This window comes from Corylus avellana, chromosome ca3 (assembly GCF_901000735.1).
Source record: "Corylus avellana chromosome ca3, CavTom2PMs-1.0".
NCBI lineage: Eukaryota > Viridiplantae > Streptophyta > Magnoliopsida > Fagales > Betulaceae > Corylus > Corylus avellana.
Window position 1 is genome coordinate 29901537 of NC_081543.1, and position 16368 is coordinate 29917904.

The 16368-nt window shown below is 35.4% G+C and overlaps 3 protein-coding genes across 3 annotated transcripts; 2 read left to right on the forward strand and 1 right to left on the reverse strand.

Annotated features, from left to right (window-relative positions):
- Window positions 1-3532: 3532 nt before the first annotated feature.
- LOC132175569 (uncharacterized) lies at window positions 3533-8069 on the forward strand. Its single transcript, XM_059587544.1, has 7 exons — window positions 3533-3645; window positions 4752-5202; window positions 5487-5656; window positions 5736-5816; window positions 5909-5984; window positions 6096-6188; window positions 7539-8069. The coding sequence occupies exons 2-7, from the start codon at window positions 4812-4814 to the stop codon at window positions 7835-7837; spliced, it is 1110 nt and encodes a 369-aa protein (XP_059443527.1). The 5' UTR covers window positions 3533-3645; window positions 4752-4811; the 3' UTR covers window positions 7838-8069.
- Window positions 8070-8590: 521 nt separating this feature from the next.
- On the forward strand, window positions 8591-12876 carry LOC132176296 (uncharacterized). The gene is made up of 8 exons (XM_059588462.1): window positions 8591-8943; window positions 10164-10223; window positions 10372-10454; window positions 10915-10979; window positions 11061-11094; window positions 11994-12064; window positions 12264-12398; window positions 12518-12876. The coding sequence occupies exons 1-7, from the start codon at window positions 8676-8678 to the stop codon at window positions 12352-12354; spliced, it is 672 nt and encodes a 223-aa protein (XP_059444445.1). The 5' UTR covers window positions 8591-8675; the 3' UTR covers window positions 12355-12398; window positions 12518-12876.
- A 1100-nt stretch (window positions 12877-13976) lies between these two features.
- On the reverse strand, window positions 13977-15061 carry LOC132176255 (uncharacterized). The gene is made up of 2 exons (XM_059588407.1): window positions 14872-15061; window positions 13977-14738 (listed from the first exon to the last, which is right to left on the reverse strand). The coding sequence occupies exons 1-2, from the start codon at window positions 14929-14931 to the stop codon at window positions 14148-14150; spliced, it is 651 nt and encodes a 216-aa protein (XP_059444390.1). The 5' UTR covers window positions 14932-15061; the 3' UTR covers window positions 13977-14147.
- Window positions 15062-16368: the final 1307 nt, after the last annotated feature.

Below are 16368 nucleotides of genomic sequence, written 5' to 3' on the forward strand. Positions count from 1 at the left end.
CCTCTCTCTTACACGTGCTGCCCTCTTCCTTTACCAAGAGGTGCTCTCTTCCTTTACCAAGAGCTGCTCTCTCACCTCAGTTATGATTCACACATCTCCTTCAATTTATGGGCAAATTTATGATTCACACATCTCCTTCAATTTATGGGCAAAGGACAAAGTAGGACTAAATGATGAGATCCATAAATGAAGGGATGGTTCACCACACCAAAGGACTAAAGTGCCTTCAAGTTTCAATAAAGTTGCCGCATGCTCATTAATGAGCACCAAAAAGTGGTCTTCTCATTTTCACAGCCACAAGAGCTTCCTTCAAAGCTTATAGAAGAAGCTCAATGGCAGCAACTTAAGAGACAAAGCCACGTGAGAGAGCAAATAAGTCTGTAAATTAAGATTATTTAAAAGGCATTCATAATGATTGTGGCCGCATTTTAGATCTGTGAAATAGGAATACGGTGTTCTCTCATTTATTTTAGATAGAAGAATATTTAATTAATAGTTAAGATCTTTTCATAAATAGGATATTTATTCTATTAATAAAAAATTAATAATATATATATATAAAATAAAATTATAAAAAATTAAAGGGTAGCTGGCTACCTCGTCAAATCATCCCAGTTGAGGCCTAGACTGCCCATGAGGTTGGTCTGGCCATTAAGCTATCTGTATTTAAAATGGGGTGGTCTAGTTACTTCCTATGGCCAAGATGGGATGATCGGCTACTTCATATTTTTTTTAAAATTTAAAATATTGTTTTTTTAATTATTTTTTTAGTGGGACATGTATTTTATTTGTGACTTTAGAAATTTTTAGAAAAAATCTCAGCATGAACTGAATGATGGAGGAGATGATCATAGTCTTATCAAATACAAGTCATTATCCAACATTAAATTTGAAATTTAAACTGAATAGGAAAATGCCCTAATATGTTTCATTTTCTCTCCTTCTTATATGCATCTTTTGAAGAAACTTAGGCTTGTAAGCTAATTGGTTGCAACATTTTCCCACATGTTATAATTTCTCTATTTTGTAGAGTTCTTCAAATCCTGATAATTCTTTAATTTTCTTTAACTCATCGCGTATCACATACTGATAAATGTTGAGGTGATAAAACACAAATTTTTTAATTTGAAAATAATTGTTAAAATTTAAGAAACTTTATAGGACAAAGTCCTACAAGGATCCTGATCCAATTCTCACTTCAATATTGAGTTCTCACGCAATGAGAAACAAGAACAAAAAAGAAAAGAAAAAAGGTCAAAACATAAATTAAATGGTTCAAGTTAAGCCTATAAATTCTCTCCTACAATCTCATCCCATAAATTTTCATACATGTGTGTCGGAAAAATTTCTTCAAATCCGATCTATAAATTTGTCATATGTTCCTCAACATATGAAAAACATAGAATTTTTTCAATTAGCATGTAAAAAGGACATAATTTTTTAATAGAACTATTAAAAAAACATGTTTTCATGATTCAAAGGACATGTGATTGTTTTATAAGATGAGTTGGAGGACATTTCTATCGACCCAATTTGGAAGAAATTAACTAGGATTGTTGCTAGACCTTTTTGGTGCAACTATTCTATCTTTAAAATAAAAATTAAAAAAAAAATAAAAAAAAAAAAGAAAAGAAGAAGAAGAAGAAGAAGTAAGAATTTTATTGAAAACTCAACAAAAAAACCAGAAAGAACTCACAAGCTAGCAACTCTTGAAAAAACAAGACAACTTAAAAGTTAGAAGAAACTTACACAAGCAAGTTCCTACAAAGAGGCAAACTTGGGCAAGTATAACTAAAAGATTACATTAGAAAATTTTAAAGACACAACTAAAGAGTGATTAACGGGAGAATTATGAATAATCTTAAATGATTTAACTTTGATTTTAACCAACTGCTAACCTCCTAGGTAGTCATGATTAGCGGTTTTATGTTTTGAAAAAATCGTTAACCGCCTTTATGTATATTATATTTATACGAGATAAATGTAAAATTGGTTTTTGTAGTGAACTTAAATTACAAATCACTATATGTAGTATAAAAAATAATTTATAAATTCCTATAGTTTGGCTAGATTACAAATCACTCCTTGTGGTAATAAAAATAATTTATAGGTCTTCAAGGTATGCCAAAATAATAGTTTACTTCATGAAATCAATTTCCGTTAAAGAATTAACAAAATCTGTCACTTTGTCACGTTATACTCAATAAAAATGCGACACGTGTTATTATTAATTTCTGACTTTCAAAAATAACAATTAGGATTTTTCACATCATTTTACGACGCTAATTAAGATTACACATCAACCCTCACTCCACATCATATTGCGACAGTAAATTAACCTAATATTACTATAGTAAATTAACTTAAACTCTTATATCCCCAAAAATTTACCCCGTGTGTAATCCTTCCTCATCTTCATTTTCCTCAGCCACTTCACAAAATGCAACCATCAAATTCTAGCAAAATGCTCCCAAATTGTGGCGAGGAAGATGAAAATGAGTGAGGGTTACGCACGAGATAAAATTTTGGGGATATAAAAGATTATGTTAATTTATTGTAGTAATATGACGTGACAAAGTAGCCGATTTTGTTAAATTACTTAACGGAAATTGATTTTAGGGAGTACATTGTTATTTTGGCTTACTCTGAGGACTTATCAATTATTTTTTATACCACATGGAATGATTTGTAATTTAGGCTAACTACAAAGACCTATAAATATATAAATATACAAAAATACTTGAAACAACGCCATTTTTGTGTTTATATATATATATATATATATATATATATATGATGTCGTATGTAGTAAGGTATTATCATATTACAATATAAAAGACGTCGCTTCGGTTTTTTTTTTTTTAATTGAACTTTTTAATTTTTTTTTTTTTTAAAAGCAGTTAGCAGTTATTAAGATTAGTGAATTTTACTAATTGCCTAGGCGGTTATGGTTAGTGATTATAGCTAATAATTGCTAACTGTAACTACCTTTTCACCCCTAGACGATGCATGTGGAATCCCCGTTTCTCGCATTATAGGACATAACTGTAGCATCCATCATAATTCTACCAAAAAGTTTTAAATAAAAAAAAAAAAAAAAACTACCAAAATGAGAATGTGAATTATTTATTAAAGGGTAATGCTTATTCTTTACATTTATTTCTCTCACTTATTTTTATATCGGCCGACATAATGTATTTTAAATGCCTTTTATTTTTATTTTTAAGGGATTAACATAAAAAAAAAACACTAAAAGTACACTACATCGGTTGGTATAAAAATTAAAAAGGAGTGTTAATAATAGCAATACTCTTTATCAAAATTCCCCAAATTTATCCAAAAAATAAAATAAAATAAAATAAAAATTCCCCAAATTTCAAATACAATGCTGTGTTGTTGGGCCTAGGCTTCAAGTTCCCAATTCAGGTTGGCCCAATAAGACCTGCTCGGCCTTTTATTTCAACCAATCATTCACAGACACGTACTGTCTTCTAATAATATCACCGTATTTCTTGGCTGTGCTAGAGACTCCCATTTTATTCTCTCTTAGTCGGTGATTTTTCACGCTCTGATAATTTCCTGAGGCGGTTGGGGTTTTCGATTTCTTTCATTCTTCTCCATATTCGTTTCCATTTTCCTTTGAAGGTTCTTTCTTTCTCTCCGTGGGATACTCGCAGGGTTTGATATTCTATTGAAAAATTTACTAATTATATGCATGTTTTGATTTTTAGTTTCATGACTAGAGTCAATGTTAATAAAATAAATGCGTGTTTTTGGCTGTGAAATCGGTGCAAATTCGGAGATCGGTTGGTACAGTATTGCAAATTCTGGCCCTTTTTGTTGGATTATGTTTGGGATTTCGGTTTTGATGATAGTTGAGTTGAGAATTTCTCGTTTTAAAGGGTTTGCGTTGGTGTTTTTTTTTTTAATTTTTTTTTAAAATTTTTAATTTTTAATTTTATTATTTTTTTTTATAAAGTGCCTTCGTAAACCAGCTAGGGCTTCTGTTTCATGTTCGTGTTAATTTTGTATGGTAGAGATTGTAAGGTGGGCATTTCTTGTTTTGTAATCTCTGCTATACTACGTTTGATGTTCTTTTTGGTTGGTGAGAAAATTTGAAAGGGTATAATTATACGTTGCTAATGAAAATTGGAGTAAATTAGTCATTTTATAGGGGCGAGATGTCTATGCGCATATCATGTTATTTTGCTATTCCATGTATTTGTTGAGTTATCTGGTGGACAACTTGTATTTCTATGATTATGGATATGTAGATTCTATGCTAGAGTTTGATTTGTTAGGGTGATTCATTGACGTTAATATTGATCATCATGGTGTTAGGTTCCTTTTCTTGAGACGTTGATTGAGTAGAACTTAATGTAGAAACTTTTAAATATTTGATAGTTGAGAATGTTTAGTTTAGATCATGCCTGCTATAGTTCCATATTTTTTATCTTGCTCATTAGTTATAGTGAAATTAGTTCATGGAGAAGTTGTTAGGACCACAAGGAGGCAACCCGGGGTGGAGTTTTGGAATTTTTAGCGGATTTCTAAATATTTTTTAGTAGGAGTGTTGCAAATTTATTTATAATATGCTGTTTGATTCTGTAGTTGTTGGTAAAATATCCTCGTAGATGGTCATTTTGGTAAGAAGTTAGCAGACAGAATTTCTACCCATGTTTTTCTTTTTGGGTTATTGCTCCATATAATTGTCGTTTAATTGGTTCTAATGCTGAATCTCATGGTTGCAGCTTATATTTTGCTTTGCATACTAAGGCTCAAGTTCTTGTGGGGTTCATAGCACTTAGAAAATGCAGGGAGGCAGAGGTGGCGGGGATCCTTTCTTTAATTTTGGCGATCCTTTTGCTAGTTTCGGGGGCTTTGGGGGTAACAGAAGTTTAGTGCCAAGCTTATTTGGAGGGAGGGATCCATTTGATGACCCTTTCTTCACACGCCCATTCGGAGGCATGTTTGAATCAAACTTCTTCGGTTCAAGTGGAAGTCCTTTTATGAATATGCATCCGACTGGATTTCTTGAGCATCAAGCTCCACAGCCAGAAAGACCAAGGGGCCCAATTATCGAGGAGTTAAGTTCTGACGATGAAAAAGAAGATACAGATAAAGAAAAGAATGAAAACCGTAGGAAGCATGGTAGGTCAAGCAGTAAAGCTTTTGTTGAGGATCCGGAAGATGAAGTTGAAGGTAAAGTGCATCTTTTAACTGGTTGTGATACTGTATTTCTCCACCCCCCCGACCCACTAATCTATGTATGGGAAAAGGGAAAACCCCTTCAAGTTCTAACTTTAGAGCACATCAGTGGGCCGCTTTCTACCTGTTAGAAGCATTCCTGGCTAGTCACCCATGCTCTTATCCAGTTGTATCGAGAGTGGAAAGACCACGTTATAATGCTATGTTTTGATTGTTATTGTTGGAGTCCAACCTCAAACAGTGTTATCCTTTTTTTCCTCTCTCTTCCTTAATTGCAGAGAAAAAGAGCAAGCATGTGCAGTACAGAAATGACTACAGCAGGTCGAGTGGGATGCAGTTGCAACCACAAGCTCGTAGTTTCACTTTTCATAGCTCCGCTGTCTCTTATGGCGGTGCCAATGGATCATATTATACTTCGTCCACAACTAGAAGGACAGGGAGTGATGGAGTAAGTGATCTTTAAGGTTGATGACATGTTCGATTTGTAGGTTGATTCTGTTTCTTAATTTGACTTTATTGTGGAACAGGTGACCTTCGAAGAAAGCAAAGAAGCTGATACTGCTACAAGGGAAGCAAAACACAGGATATCTAAGGGACTTCATCATAAGGTATTTATTGCTTAACTTTTTAGTCTCTGCCTTTTGTGTACTTCCACATGTGTTCTTGGTGTTTGTCTGTGGGTTGATGATATATTTTGTAGGGCCATTCCATGACAAGGAAGCTTAAGTCAGATGGTAAAGTGGACACAGTGCAGACCTTACACAATCTGAATGAAGGTATGTAGACGTGGTATACTTTTAGGGTGTGTGAGTATACCGAGGTGCACTTAATAAATGTTAGCATGCAAAGGAGAAATAACCAAAAGCTCTGGATTGGAAAATTTTCAGATGAGCTTGCTGGATTTGAACAATCTTGGAAGGGAAGTGCTCAAAAACATATTCCTGGCTGGACTGAGAATGTTTTTGGCTATGACAATATTGGTAGGTGTCTCTTTTGCTATTCAGGAATGTGATACTTTATTGGCTTTGGATTCAAAAATAAAAGAGGCATGTTTTCTCTCAACTATCTTTTAACCATATATTTTTGCAAATTCAATGGATTCACTATTGGATTTGTGAACTCACGTGGGTTCTATACAAATTCAATGGTAGATTCATTCCGTATAGTATACCGAGATGGGTGAAAGATGGATGGAGAATGATTTTTATTATTTCCCAAATACAATATTCCCCTAATTTTTGAATCCTGATCTGCCTAGAAGGATGGAATGCTGCATGTTGTCACTCTAAGTATTTGTCTTTTAAATAAAAGACAAGAATTTTTTTTTTTTGTCCTTTAATTGGTCCAGGGAGTGGCTTTCAGTTGTTTAATTCGTCTGTAGCTACATTATGGGTTGCTGACTTGCTGTAACTAGAAATGAGTATGCCAACTAGACGTGTTGGGTCTTGTAGGAACAGAGCATTGCTATTCTGTCATTAGTTCAATGAAGAGAATAGCACTGTAATGTTTGTAGCATGTTAGAGCACTAGTAGCAGATGTCCTATATGCTATTTTCTTCCTTATTGTTTAGGAAAAATTAAAAAAAAAAAACCACAAAAACTTACTCGCATCAGATTCCCTAAATTTAATCAACCCTCAAGGATTGTTACAGTATTTCTCAATGTGTAGGGAACCAAAAGTGGTTTCCTATACATTATTTTAATATAAACATTTCTCTTTTCTCTCTCATCTTTCATCTTTTTGTCTTTAAGTGGAGATTATGTTGAGATTTTGTAAAAAAAGTGAGGTTAGGTAGGGAACTTGTATTTTATAAAGAAATAACATCTTAATGGTATAGAGAAATATAAGGAAAACTATTGTGAAATATATTTTCATAAGGAAGCAAAAAGTAGTTTTGTGCCATAAACTTAGGGAAAATCAAAGGGAAGCTGCTGCTAGTACTCTTAGTGTTTACATTTACTTTGGCAGTGCATATGCATAGTCCAATCAAATATCATTTGGATTGGTAGGAATAGACTTGCATTTCCTTGTTCGTACAAATGGCTTTATGAATTACTTCTAATTTTGCTAAAGTATTTTCATTGGGAGTTTGAGCCAAGCCGAGTAGAATTCAGTTTAGGAGCTTGTCTCACAAACTTTTTTCAAAGCCAGATATTATGTTTTTCATGTAACATGTACATATTGCACTAGTTATGCTGCTTAACATTCTAGCTATGGTTTTTGGAACAAATGACATCTCTTCTTCTCTCGATAAAGGTGGATCGTCGGTTCAATCGGTGAATTGTGTTTATAAATTGTTTGAAATCGTACTTGCATTTATTGTGTTGTAGTTGGTGGCAGCAGTGGACAAAACCGTCCGTCCATTAGGGGCGGTTGGGCGCTTCCTTCAACAGAGCATGCCCAGCACTCAGGAAGGGTGATGCCAGATGGGCTTCCTTCAACGGAACGTGCCCAGCACTCAGGAAGGGTGATGCCAGATGCGCTTCCTTCAACGGAACGTGCCCAGCACTCAGGAAGGGTGATGCGGGATGCTAGGGACGGGGCAGGATCTTCTGGCCCAGAGCTCTCAGGGAGGATGAAATCTGATGTCAGAGACGGTAGTAATTCCAGGGGGAAAGGGAGAAATTGAGTTGTACACGAACGAGCTCATTTTGTTGGAACCCTCCCACCTGCTTTCCCTGTATTGTTCTATAGGGTAGTATGGAGGTTCTATTGGAATAGTTCAATAGTGAATGCAAATGATAGAGGATCCTATTCCATTGTTTTTACAAGTGGGATCTGAGATATGATGGCTGCATATTGTCGTTGGCTTTCTAAGGCATCTTATATTGAATGCTAATATATATGCGCTGATTACTGAATTTGTGTAGTCATTTGTTTGATGTATTATGACATTAGAAAAAAAAAAAAAGTATTATGTGAGTTGTTACGTTTTAGTAGCTGATTTCATAAAGTATCATGTAATTTGATATGTTAGTTTGTAAATGCTCAAGTGTTATATGAGTAAACATGATAAGTGTTGTGTAGACCGTTACGTAATACATTGTCAATCACGTGAATTAATACGGTTTCTCATGAAGGTCATCTTAAACAGACTCTCGGGCCTACATCAGCAACTGTCTCTTAAGATAATAAAATGATTCCTCTCTTTGTTCTGCGGTATTTTTTTAAATTGTAATTATCTTTGCAAAATCGTAGTCTGAACGCACCCTTTAGGTATTTTAGCATTTATTTCTAATTATTTGTTTCCACCAGCCATCCAGATCGCCTAACCAGCTTAAAAACATGCCACGTGTGAGGTCATACAGAACACACCAATCAGGATTCATCAGACCAAGCCTCAGTGATTGATTACCGAGTGTTTATATTTTCATAAATCGACGATAATTCACAGCCACGTTATGGTCGTAAATAATTTGAAATCTTCAACAAACGCTCAAAAATTAGGGTTGCACTGAGGGGCCAAAATGGCGGTTCTCAGAAGCACAACAAGCGTGATTCTCAGGGGAATCTTTCATCATCCTCTGATTTCCATATCACGATTCAGTGGGGTCAGTGGGACCCTCGGAAACACGCGGCGCGGAATCAGCTTGGGTCGTATCCGATGCGCCGCGTCGGAGTCCGGCGACGGAAGGAAGGTGTCGTCTCGGCTCTCGCAGGTTCAGCAGCTCTTGCAAGAAGCCGAGGAGCGCGCTCTTTCGGCTGACAATCAGCCCGCCCCTAAAATCACGCTCGGTACGAGGAGAAACTATGTGTATTGTCCACACTCTCTGTTTGGTTGCTAAGAAAAGAAATTTTGGAAAATGAATGAATACAAAGAAGAAAAAAGGACGGGTTTTGATTTGTATGTTGGTCTTGCACTAACCCATTAGCTTAAGTTTTTTGGGTTGAGTAAAAGACTGAAAGAGTAATCTCCCAACACTTTAGTATTTGGATATTAGTCTCGAGGTTTCGTGAAGATGTTTGATTCTGGGAAAATAGGAGTAAAAGAAAAAGAAAAAGAAGAAGAAAGGAGTTCTCGGGTTTTTTAGTTTTTGTTCGGAATAGATGAATGGTTCTACTGGAGTTTTTATATGGTTGGTTGATGCTTTCTCTGACTCGTGAAGAACATGTTTGGTTTGTTTGATTAATTGGTTTGAGTTGAGCGGTTATAATGTATGCCAATTTGACGACCAAAGACTCTGGTGACCTTATTAAACCATGCTCTGGTTGTTTTCTAGTTTTTGTATTTTTCAAACTCCCTTTTATCTTAAAGATTTCTCGTGGAGTGTATTTTGGGTGTATATAAATTATTGAGTTTTGCACTGTATTAGAATCCTTTTGCTACTGCCCTTAACACAAAGGTTGATATCTTATTTATGGTGGTGGCGTAGAGCATTTTTTTTTTTTCATATAAAAAATGTAGTTTAATGCGAAAGGTCACTATATAGGACTTAAGTGAATTTTTTGGATATATTCTTGGTGGACATGTGCAGTAGATGATTCTTAGTGATTTGTCTTGCATAGAAACCTTAATTGACTGGCTATTTTCAGCCAAAATTTAGTCAGATTTAGAGACGATCATGAAGTCAGGGTGACTCTCCTATCTTCTCAGCTATTATATTGGCTTGATGATGGTTATAGGATTGTCTTTCTTCTTATATGACTTTGTTCTCTACTTTGAAAGAAAAAAAATGAAAAGAGCAGGGTTTGTTTTCTTGTATTTTTGAAATTCTAAACTGTAGTAAGCCATATGATTGTATCCATTTGTTAGTTCTGTAATTGTTTGTAACTATTCCTGAAAGTTAATTTATTTGAGCTTTTGTACTTAAGATACTGTCATCATGGCAGTGAACATTGTATCATGTTTCGTTTGGTGACCTTTCGATTTGGAACCGAATGTCAATAATATATCCTCCTATATATTCTTTCTTTACATCAAATATCTTATATCTGTCATAAAAATTTTCATTCAGACCGTGTAACTGTTAATTTTGCAAGAAGTGGTGGACCTGGAGGTCAAAATGTCAACAAAGGTTAGTTCACTTCTTCATATGCTCTAGATCAGCATTTAGTTTCTATTTTATTATATCTTCATTATTCTTGTGACTACTTTTCATTTTATATCATCCAATAACGGATGCTGCTACTTATTGCTATTGCTTGTTGAAACTGATCGTACAGTGAACACCAAGGTGGACATGCGCTTCAATGTTAAAGATGCATATTGGCTAAGTGACAGAATAAGGGAGAAGATTATGCAGATGGTGTGTTACTGTTATTTCTTATTACGTGCTTTTTTCTTTTCTTAAAAAGAACATATAATAATAATATTTTCATTGAAAAACGAAAGAAATAATTCACAAGATGGTTGTGATACATCATCTCAAGAAATGATGTACTTATTATGTGTTTGTTAGATAATGGTAATACAATGTTAATTATAGATAATACCATTTTCATGGGAAGGGGGGCACCTTTTCTAGCTGTACTATTAATTGCAAAATACCATTTAATACCATTTTCTAGTGAGATAGTCATTACCATTTAAATGAATGGCTTGATGGTCCTTGGTATCCGTCATTTCTCAATGTTTCCCATTAACTTAAGACTCTCTCTCAATGTCGTCTCTTACTCAATTTTTTTGCCTCCTCCTTGTGATTGCTACTACAGTTTTATTGTCTTGTCTTTCTAGTATCTCCTGGTAATCTTCCTGGTCATGAACAGGAGAAAAATCGAATCAACAAGGATGGAGAGCTTGTAATTTCTTCAACAAAGACTAGAACACAGAAGTCAACTTCTCCCTCCTTTTTATAATCTGTTTTTAAAATACTGTCAAAGGCATTTGGCTTGATTCTACTTTTCTTTTTCAGGGGTAACATTGAAGATGCTTTGGAAAAACTTCAGGTACCATGGAATGCACACTGCATATTTTTGTGTGCAATGGTGAATTTGACAGTTCTTCTAGTCAAAGAATCTATAGTTAGAACTAACCTTGACTCCAGCATTGGATCTATTGTCTTCTGACACGTTTTGAAATGTCTGTGCCCGAGATTGAGTAAACCCTAGTTAGCATGCACATAATTTAAGGTGTGCATCTTTGTGTGACCTCATTTTCATGGTTGAGGCTTTTTGGATTTCATAATGCCATGTTGGAGAGATTGTTGTTAAGGTATGCAGCCAAAATGAAGAGTTTGCAGAGGAAGGTGATGAGTTAGAGATACAGAGGGAAATGGGCTTTATCAACTTTGGCAGTTGGGAATTCTTTTGGGGTTAGTTTGTGGAGACGATTAGTAGTGCCTGGTGTTTTTCAATTGTTTTTCTCGTTTTTGAAGTCATTGATCTGTGGAGGCTAAATTTGTTGACATGACATGTGATGCAGGGCACTGATTTGTTTCCTATAGCTGTAGATTAGAGAGCAACAGTTAGTGGTTAGATGGGTTGCTTGGAAGGGTACTTCATTTTAGCCTAAGATTTATTAGGGCAGAGCAAAATGGAGTGGATTTAGTGGTAGTCCTAATACAAATTTATTGGGCTTCATGTTACTGTGGAGGAAGGATGATGCATGTGGGGCTTTGACTCGTAACAAAACTGTCTTTCCTCCTTTCGCCTCCTTTAAGTAGGGCTTTTGTTTACTTACTACTTCAGTTCTGGCCTTCCTTTTCATTTTTTTTCAATTATCAAATTTTCATGATTTGTACTTAACAAGCCTCTCATTCTCTCACTCTCTCTCTCTCTCTCTCAGTTACACAAAAATCTCATTTGAAACTCTCTCTCACTTACACACAAAATCTTATTTAAAACAGGCAATAATTGATGCTGCATCTTATGTTCCTCCACCTCCTTCAGAAGCGCAAAAGAAGAAAATTGCGAAGATGTAAGAGCTCTAAGCATCTATGTTTCCATTCAACTTTCTTGCTGCCTGCAGCACTACGTGTTTACTTATTATATTGTGTAGTATACATGCAATATTATATTTTGTCTGCAATATTATATTTTGTCTGCAATATTCACTTTGTCCTGTCTTTGATAGAGGCATGGAACTGTCTTTTATATTGGTTTCTGTATTCTTGAAGGGCTGCTATTGGGGAGCAGAAACGCCTTAAGAGCAAGAAGGTGCTTTCAGAAAAGAAGGCATTTAGAAGAAGTCGAAATAGCTGGGACTAGTGAACTACTTTATAACTTTAGTGATCTTGAGATCATATAAATATGTGAGCTCTCATTATCACTCTTGAAATCCAATTATTAATTTGTTTAACTATAATTGGTTACTTGTTCATGAATTTATTCTGTGTAGAAATTGATGAAAGGCATTCACTTTTCCATGCAGTTGTGGAAGTGAGTGGGGGGAGGTGGGATTGCACATCAGTTGAGTGAGGGGAACTAATTGTGGACATTTCGCAAACCCCTTCCAAGACCAGCCTGCTGGAAGGATGTCAAGAGTGCCTTTTACATGGTCCAGGTAAAATTATCAAATGTTTTGCAGAGTAAATAGTCTCTTGATGTTAGATGACTCTGCTTTTATAAGCTTTCCAACTGATATGATTTATACACATTGGGAGTTTGATTTTTCCCATTTGTCTTGTACAAGCCAAAGCCAACAGTTTTTACAGTAAAAATTTTAACAGCTTGGTAAATATTCTGCACGCTTGCTGTTAAGGAGCAGAAACAATGGCCCTGGTTCTTTTTTGCATTGCTTTACTTTTAACACTGCAAGCATCCCTTTTTATGTGCTAGAGGAAGGCTTGAAACTCCTGTGAATGAGGTGATCGAGTTGTTTAGATGGATTGGTTAGGAGATGTTTACTTGTTCATTTCCATGCAAATAGTCTATGTACTAGAGAAGACAGGAAACAAAAGAAGAGGGCATTACGAGGGCTTCAGATCACTAACGAGGATTGCTATATCAAGGGGTAGAGGAGAAATGAAAATGCTTCCAAACAGGGCCGGCTTGCTAGATTTTGATGCGCAAGGCAATAAACTTAATTATACTATTATTATTTCGGCCTTATTTCATTGAGGGTCTTAGGCGACTACATAATTGGCCTAGGGAATGAACTGCCCCTGTTTTGGAAGGACGAATTAGAAGCGGCTCATCTAGCGAGAGCATGCGATGCCAGTTGGTCAACCTTGTTAGACTAGTTGGCACAACGATAAACATTACAAGCTCAGGGGAACATTATAAGTAAAGATAAAGCTTTCTTAATTAGCAAGAAGGGCTGTCTAGTCTCACCAATCCAAGGATCCCCTGAAGGGGTCCATTTGGTAGGATGTTTCTTGATTAATTCTCATGAACTTGTTTACAAATGACTTTGATGCACACTTGCTGTAAAGGAACAGAACCGATGCTCTCTTATTTTTTACGTTGCTATATTTTCAACATCGGAAGCTTTCCTTTTAGAGAGGCTTGAAACTCCTGTGAATGAGGCGACTGAGTTTGTCGGATGGATAGGTTAAAGATATATTTTCTTGGTGGGAAAGTCTTGTTCAAGTTAGCCAGAGAAGACATGAATAGGAGAGAAGAAATGATAATCATAATTCAAATACAAGATATCTACCCGGCCAGCCAAAGTCGAAAATGGTAGTCCGAGAGCTCAAGGTTTGAGCTAGGTTAATCAAGCTCAAACCTCGAGCTTGTTCGGGCCATGAAAGCTAACGAGCTAGCATAATAATTGCATAAAGATAGAACATTGGGAGATGAAGAGTAAAAGCTCTATTAAGGCACTTAACCATGGGAGACTCATTGAAGGTCTCAATGAAATTATCTTTCGACGACCGTAAAGACCAAAATGAATCAATTTTATAGCCATCAGTCGAAGATTTCTTTATTATTTCTCATGAACCTATATACAAATGATTGTTTTTTTGACCTTGGATTTATACACCCACTCTAAAAGTAAGAAAGTGAAAAAAGAAAAAAAAGAAAAATTCAAGAATATTATCATTTATTTCACCTCAAATTTATCTTCTAATAACATGCTCCTCTCCTGATTGTTGATCCACATGCTTAATCCATCTCTTTGAGTTTGGGGTACTTGAATTTCCCCCACTAGTTGCCACGTGTGCAATATCCAGTCCCATCCCCACCGGCAGAAACACAGAGCGCACAAGCCGCCGGGATCCTGCCCCTTCAAGAACGCTCCGCCATTTGAAACTCGCCGCCGATCTCGAACTAGCATTCTTGCACACCAGCACCGCACCGCGGCTGCTCAGATTTGCCAGCCTCAGGATTCTTGCAAAGTCATTTCGCCTGCTATCCACCACGATGAAATCTATGCCTGCTAGCTCATCCATTACCTCCTCCGGCTCTCCGACAACAATTTCAGGCAACATGCCGGCCGCAGCCATGCCTTGAGCATACTCCGATCTCGACTGGTCGTCCGGGACTATGCACACGTGTTTTCCGTTCGTGTGCCGGCTCGCCACCGCTAGGCCAATACTCGTCGCCATAACTCCACCTTGTGACCATGTCTCGACGATGAAATTTGCGTTCCAACCGGCAGCCATGGCAGAAACAAGCTCCGCAACGCCGGATTCTTGATAAAGCTCACACTGCAAACAAAACCCAATAACAGAATTCATTAAAAATCGAAAAAAAAAAAAAAAAAAAAAACCACCCAATTGAAAATCAATTCATTAATTAGAAGATCCATCCAAGACAAAATGTAACAATAAAGTTGCTTACAAATTTAACAGTATCAATATAGGCCTTCGATGCTGTCTCCGGGGACCAAACTAGCTTCATTTTTCTTAGACCTTTTGCTTTCTTCCCTAGTTCCCTGTCGTCGTCGTCTTCGTCCTTTTCAAGTTGGTTTATTTCTTGGTTGCTAAGATAATAACTTGTTGCGAAAGAGGAGGGTCCATTTTGGCGTTTTATTTGTTTGTTTTTGAGACTGAAACAGTTTCTCGGACCGTTGACATTTCGTCGAACAAAATCCAACGTGTGGATTGAGATTACTGCGGGTGGATTAGCATGTTTGCTGTCTCTGACTATTACGCACTATCCTGGTTTCTAGAATTTTCTTATTTTCATTTTCACATGCCAAAGTACAAATCTCGTTGGTGGTCGGCTACCGAGTCCTTTTAAATTAATATCAATCAATTCAATGAATTTACACCTGTTTTTAGAATATGAAAAATTTATTTTACTCTCATTAGAATTAAGATAAATTATTATTAAATTTTGATTTAATAATAATTTTAAAAACTATATTTTTAAATATAGAATTTTCGTATGAATTTTTTAAAGAGTAATATTAGAAATTATATTTTTATGTCACAAATATCTCAAAATACTAATATAGTAGCTAGTCTCAAACAATTTTTGATTTTTTTTTAAATAAGGACATATTTAAAGATTAGTTGAGATTGCCACGTTAACATTGTAATATATTAATTGTAAGATAAAAATGTAGACACTACTTTCTACCTTTTTTTTCTTTTTTCTTTTTTCTTTCTTAAATATAGATAAGAATCACATGTTTTGTCAATTATATGCATGTTTTAAAAGACTGATTTAATAAACTGAATTGATATATATATATATATATATATATTAATTCAAACTATTAAATTGACATTTATTTTTAATTATGTATTTTTAAGTATTATTGTTTTTTTTTTTTGATATGTCCGCACAATAGAAGGAAAGAAGAGCTATTATGCTTTTTCATAATTATAATTTTAGATTATGTTTTTCATAATGTAAATTACCGACAATAAAAATAACTTTAGAGGTTTGTTTTCCGCGGTGTGAAAGTGATCGCTTAAACCCTGCACAGGCTGCACACTTGATTCCCACATTGGTCGGAGGCGATATCATGGTGTCAGTTGACTATAAAATGGGATAGGGATTGGGGACCCTGGTGGAGTGGGTGTGCTCCACTAATAACTTCTGTTTCATTTGTTTGTTTTTTAAAATATTTATTTTGATAAGAATTGATCTCAAATCCATCTCACTAACACATCAGATTCTTAGCATTTGGACCAAAAATTAAGAGCGTGGCATGTCATTTTGTATGGAGCTTTCTTAAAGTTAAAAACTAGGTCTAAAAATAATTAACATCAAAATCTTATAACCCAATTTATTAAAAGAGACGAAAAAAAACAAAAGATTATCCTAGTTTTACTTAAATAATTAAATTCTCAATTTCTTATGGGTTTAAAGATAAATTGGAATTCA